This window comes from Abramis brama (assembly GCF_963993115.1).
Source record: "Abramis brama genome assembly, chromosome: 19".
Lineage (NCBI taxonomy): Eukaryota > Metazoa > Chordata > Actinopteri > Cypriniformes > Leuciscidae > Abramis > Abramis brama.
The window spans coordinates 30216720-30223090 of NC_139981.1; the positions used below are offsets into that span (position 1 = coordinate 30216720).

Genomic DNA, 6371 nt, shown 5'->3' on the forward strand with positions numbered 1-6371 from the left:
TAATCTTTAGATTTATTGTGTCTTTAAAACAGCTGACTTCATCATCAAGAAAGCACCTGTTAAGTTACATCTCTCTTTCTATTTCACTAGATCAACAAGTATGCCTTGAATTACAGTTCTGTTTACACTTTTATATACATATTAAAACTTAATGCCATATCTGCATTATACGTCATAACTGATTTACCATATTGATAGAAAGTATCTGCCAAAAAATACGAATTTAAGTCAGCTAACTGCGTCACACACCTCACTGGGAAGCAACTAACTCGAATGTAATATTGAGCTCCATCTGATTATATAACTGGAATAATTGAGAAAAATAGGGTGAAAATCACTCCCTATTATGAGAAATGAATTTCAGGGCCTAATTGTAATAAGGAACATCAACTAATTTGTTTTAAAAAAAAAATTTTTTTTTAAATTGGATGCAAATAGGCAAAAAACAAAAACAGAAATGAGAGCAGAAACACAGTCATTAACAATTCAACCTTGGCATTGTTCCCTTTTCTCATATTGGACACATTAATTAGGAAATAACATATACAACCCTGTAAAACAATAAAGGAACATTTATTTTGACATCTACAGTGAGCCTCTGTTGACTGATGATGTCTAGTATAGATGTTTAAAGTAACTGAAGGTGGTTTTTATCCACATTTACAATATACACACATACATTCAACTATAAACAAGTATTTTCCAATGGCAAAACATTGTATAACACCTATGCAACCGCTGTTGTAACACCAAGCAACGCACCACATCAGTCAACAATCTGCAAGCAAACGGCCTCCCTAACCCATGGGAGTTGAAGTCCACAACTAACCTAACCTACATACCTCCTTATTACCATTTCTAGATTCAGCCTGCATTAAACATTCATGAGTAGCCTGAGCTACCCATCAAATAAATATGTCTTCAATGCAAGATGAGCATCACAGAAACCATTTAAACCATAGGTGTTTAATTACAGTATTACCACAGTGGGACTGTCCTTTACGAACGTTGCTTGTCAAGCTGTATGATATGAACCCAGTGAGATTTTGTGCAAAAGCCAAGGCAGACTGTGTGACAACAACCGTCTTTAATGACTATGTGAGATAAATATTAGCTAAGGCCTTGTCCACACCAATACGTTTTCTTTTGAGAACGCATCTTTTTCTCTCCGCTCTGGCCTTTCGTCCACACTGAGATGGTGTTTTTGTCCTGCGAAAAATTTGCTTTTTGAAAATGCTTTCCCAAGCTGATAAAATCAAAAACGCTGTTTTTGCGTAGTAGTGTGGACCGTGAAAAGTGAAGTATTTGAAAACGATGATGCATGTTTAGTCATGTGACGCATATTGAACCTATAGATATGCATGTTTTACCGCTATTGTGCATGTTATGTGCTATTCACTTCCACACAGTTGCTAAAATATGTTACTTTATACTCTCTTAATATCTTAGTCCTGCAAAGATGACAGAAAATTTACTTGCAATTGCTGTCCTGTGGAAAAACATGAGAGCAGTTGCGTTTTAGACCAAATATATAATGACTTAGTGCGATCTGGACGCATTAGTAAATGGTGAGATATTTTGCTAAATAAAATGATCAGAAGAATAGCATGAGAACTTTATAACATCTGTTACATCTGTATCATCTCAGTGAGCTTTTAGGAGGTTTTAGTGAATTTAGCATTTTTCGACGTTTCAGTTTGGATGAGAAACTTTTGGAAAACCCTAGTATGGATGGAGAGCATTTTGAAGCATTTTTCAAATGTATCCGGATTAATGTAAACGTAGCCTAAAACAATATTTTTGACACTGCCTGAACTTCATGTGAGGCTAAGTTTAATTGCAAAGGCAATTAATCGGCCGCCAGTGAGAATGTCTCACTAAGCTGTCCAAGACTGCCAATTTTGCCCTACGACAAAATAAATATTTCACAATCCTCAAAATTAGTCTCAGGCAGCAAAACTGAGGCAAAAAAATAAATAAATCACACAGTGTGTGCACACGGCTTTTGATCAGAAGGACATTACCAAAGCTAATCTCTTATTTATAGGAACACAGAATCAATGCTAAACCGCAATGTATAGCAGTTCAGATAGCTGTAGAAAATTGCTAAATGAGATGCATGTGACGTTTCCGAAACGACTGTGTGTGCCCTCATGGAAAAATCCTTTATGCATTGAACGATTTTAATGAAGAAAAAAGCGACACTCGCTGTCCAAGCAACAAGCGGTATGTGTGTGTGTGTGTGTGTGTGAAACGACTGCCGCTGTGAAACACATGTTGAGGCTTGCCCACAGCATTGCAGAGCTGCCCTCAGTCACAGGGGTTGCATGACTGAGCCTGACTTAAAATAGACCAAATCAATAAATTTCACCCGCTGCTACGTCACTCTCGGCCAGTTGAGTCTGTCTGTATCACTTTGAACAATGGTGATAAATTTCAGCTCTAACAGGGTTTACAGAGACAAGCTATTATGTCAATACAACCACACACTGGGAGAGATACAACCCAATACCTAAATGCATACAAATGTAATTATCTAGCAAATCACTAAAGATGCAAAAAATAGAAAAGATGAAACAACCTTTCCTTCATCACACTGAATGCTTCTTTACAAGGGTCTAAAAAAACAAGTCTGACAGCATACGGATGCCACAGAAACAATGATTCAAAACAATTCAAAAGGAAACTCTACAGTAAACAGAGTTTGCAAGTCTATTTGCCTGAAATCTAAATGTTAACTGTGGAGGACACTAATCAGTCGCCTGAAGAAATAAACTTCTTTTTATGAACATGGAGGCACAACATGAAGATACATTAATGTAGACAGTATTTATATAATTTAATATTTTTTTATTTTTTGGGGCATTTTTTGTGCGACTGAATGTGCAAATTTTGTGCAATGTTCAGTTGAAGCAATACAGTATCTTGCCATTTACTTAAGTTGATCTGAAAAATATATTTTAAGCTACTGCTATTATATTTAATAATATACAGACAGGCCTACAGTCTAGGCTCATTTGCTCATTTTAAGAGGGGACTTGCATTGGATGGATGGACTTGCATTGTTTTTTTTTATAGAAGAATAAAACACCACTTAAAGAGCCACTTCAATCTTACTGGTTAATAAAACAGAAATAGAAATGGGGGATGTCTGGAAGCAAGGTAGATAGCAAGGGCTTTACCTAACCTCAGCATAACAGTATGCACTGCAAACCTACGCCAGTGACAAGTCAAACGTGCTTTTTGAAAATAAACATCTGTATGTAACATACAGAACAAACAGCTGCAAAAAACAAGCAGAATCAACAGGAAGTGCAGAGATTACTTCACAAAATGTACACTGCCTTGTAGAAGTCAATGAAATTGAATTTTAGTGAAAAAGTGAAAGAGAAAGCCCACAAGTATTTGTGCCAAGACATCCACTAGGCAGCCCTACGGTCAAACACATTATGAGCAATAGTATTTTTTTTTAGACTTGATTTGTTTTTAATACTGTCATCTTTACCTCTTCTGAATTGTCAGTTCCAGCATCCTTTCCACCACCGGCATTACTGTTTTTCGTGCTGCTTTTTGCAGATTTGCTTGGTTCCTGTAATGACCACAAAAAGAACCAATAAATGAGTCATAAATGCAGCTCTTCTTGATTTTGTTCAATCTTAAAGCCCATTTTATTATATCTAAAAGGGGATGGTCTGCAATATGCACGTCAAATCATGGGCAGGTCTTGCTGCAGGGTTGATATGACAGGTGGTGACAACCAAAAGCCCAATCTGAACTACGTTTTGAATCAGGCAATGACATAAACAAAACATTGACTGTCATTCTGGTAATGATAAATGATTTTAGTTCACACAGATCCCTCCAGCATCATACTGTATATACACAGTGACAAACTTGTCCACTCATATATCGAGCGTTTATATAACGATGCCCACAGCCCATCCACAGCCTGTCCACTGAAACATTGACTCATACAGGAGACATGTTTGCGTGTCCAGCTTATACTGCAATCTGTCAACTAATACGTCTGTATTCACATATTAACGGCCGATCATAATCTCACTATGGAAAACTGATCTGTAAAACAAACACCGGGTAAAACAGCAAACGAAGAGCATTCCCTTAAACATATATGATTTATATTTTAAATACACGTCACGATGAGCTAAAGAAAACGTTTTCTTGTTATTTAAAATTTCTTTTGGACATGTAACTGTCAGTGTTTTGACTTAAGATATGCAGGCACAAATGCGCCCTTTTAGCGGGCTAGCGCGGCCTTCACTCACAAAAAAACAACGCCAGCAAATGCTGCAGAATAATTGTTGTAAATCAAATTCTCGTACGCATTAATTAGACATGTGTTATGATTATAATCTGTACTTTACCTTCTCTTTTTTAGTTTTATTCGGCATTTTGGAAATGTTGTCTTTAGCCGTGCCTCCGTGATAAGGCTTCCCTTGCACTCGGGCTCTCGCGCACACTGTTACCTCCAGCTCACGCGCCCTCCCTTCACCAGCAACAACCTGATTGGCTAACAAAGCACGAAACTAGCTAGCAACAGCATAGCGGAATTTTTCTATTGGCCGCTCCTCGAACCAGACGGTCTTGAGGTTCCCGAACGGGGTCCTGGCTGCGACTACAGCTGTTGTTGACGACTTATCTAAAGGTGCAGATTGTCATTTGTCACAAGAGGAACTGATCGTGGGAGAGATGCTTTAGCTGGTGACATTGACCGTGAACATGTCAGAATAGGGTCTTCCAGGGGGTGTTTAGGTTGTATGAAGTGCTGAACCGAAGTGCGGAACTGCTTAAGTATTTTGAATTGTGAATTTTGATGCAGTTTAAGTCACCTGGTTCAGCTTGAGAATAACTGTGTCATCAGATAGGCTGTACTATATTAAGGGTATTATTTATTGTTTTATTCATTTAAAATCCGTTAACTGCATAGAGGATTCCACTGGAATTTTCTTATTCACACAGGGTTAGACTCATAGTTCACTTCACTAAATCATTTGGGTCTTCTCCTCTAAAGAAATATAACGCACTCTTTGGCATAGAACAAGTGTTACACATCTGCATCCATTATATAATGGCTTATAGGCACAGTTTCAGTCTTTATATTTAAACTAGGCCTACATAAATCTTGTTCATATATAAAACATTATTTTTAAGTATATATATAAAATGCATATTATACATTCAAAATAATACTTCATATTTTTCTAAAGATTCCATCAAAAATATCCATACAGAAGCATCTAGTGCCATCTATTGGTGATATAGGCTATTTCTCTATCGATTTCGAAACAACTACACAATCAATTAGAGAGAAAAAAAACAAAACAGAAACACGATTTCATTCACAAGCATTTATTTGAAACAGAAAAAAATATTTTCGGGGTCCCAAACTCAAGTGTTAACTAATTTTTCAAATATTACTATTCGTAATCCATTCGTAAGTGAATAAATAGCTAGTTGATTTAAAAGATAGTTCACAGCCAAAAAATAAAATAAAAAATAGGTCTTTCCAAACCTGTATGATTTTACTCTACGGAACACAAAATATATGTTGAAAGCTAGGGTCCACATTGAACTCCATGAAGGTCTATTTAAAAAATAAAAAAATAAAAAAAAAAAAAAAAAAATTCTTACACAGAAAAAAGTTAAGAGATGCAGACCTGTAGTGTGGTGATTAATTTTCATTTTGGGGTGAACTATCCTTTTAAATATGCTATTCTAGCTTGTATAATAAGTTCCCCCAATGTACATGAATTACATTGATTAATGCACGTTAAATGACCAAAACCAGTCGAGGCAAAACACTTACCTCCGTAGTAAGCAGCAGCTTCATTTTTGCTGATGTTATAGTTCCTCCATGGATGCAGATGTCAACTGTAATATTACTGTCATTAAAACACAATGTAAACAAGTCAACCTATATCTCTAGAAAATCCCTCTCTCAACAGTGATATTCCTAATACCTTATTAATCTTCAGGTTTAATTATTCCTTTCAGTATTTACTCATATGTGGAAAACAAATTGTATGCAAACACTGCACAATTATATAAACAAGCAATACAAGTTCAGTAATCTCATGTTCAATGAAAGCAGTTACAGCATATTAGTGTTAAATTTGTAATAAAAACTAGCATTTATATCTACACTTAAATTTGGTGCACATGCAAATAACTTAATACAGAGCACAATGTGCTCCATTCATAAAACAGTAGCAGAATGGCTTTCTGTGTATAATGTTCATAAAACAGTGCTTTATGCAAACTGTTTAATTCAATGTGGAAAATCACCTTAGAATAGTTTTATGAACCATTTACACATGCATTCTCTCCAGTTTCATGAATGAGGCCCAATG

At 36.1% G+C, this 6371-nt stretch overlaps 1 protein-coding gene across 2 annotated transcripts in view; it reads right to left on the reverse strand.

Annotated features, from left to right (window-relative positions):
- ppp2r5d (protein phosphatase 2, regulatory subunit B', delta) overlaps positions 1–4505 on the reverse strand; it is a 50120-nt gene extending 45615 nt beyond the window's left edge. For both annotated transcript variants that reach the window (XM_084093405.1, XM_084093404.1), the window contains exons 1-2: positions 4386–4505; positions 3506–3589 (exon numbers count right to left, since the gene is read on the reverse strand). In XM_084093405.1, coding sequence (XP_083949531.1) covers positions 3506–3589; positions 4386–4412 — 111 coding nt within the window. In that variant the 5' untranslated portion in view covers positions 4413–4505. The remainder of the gene's footprint in view (positions 1–3505; positions 3590–4385) is intronic.
- Between the last annotated feature and the right edge of the window lie 1866 nt (positions 4506–6371).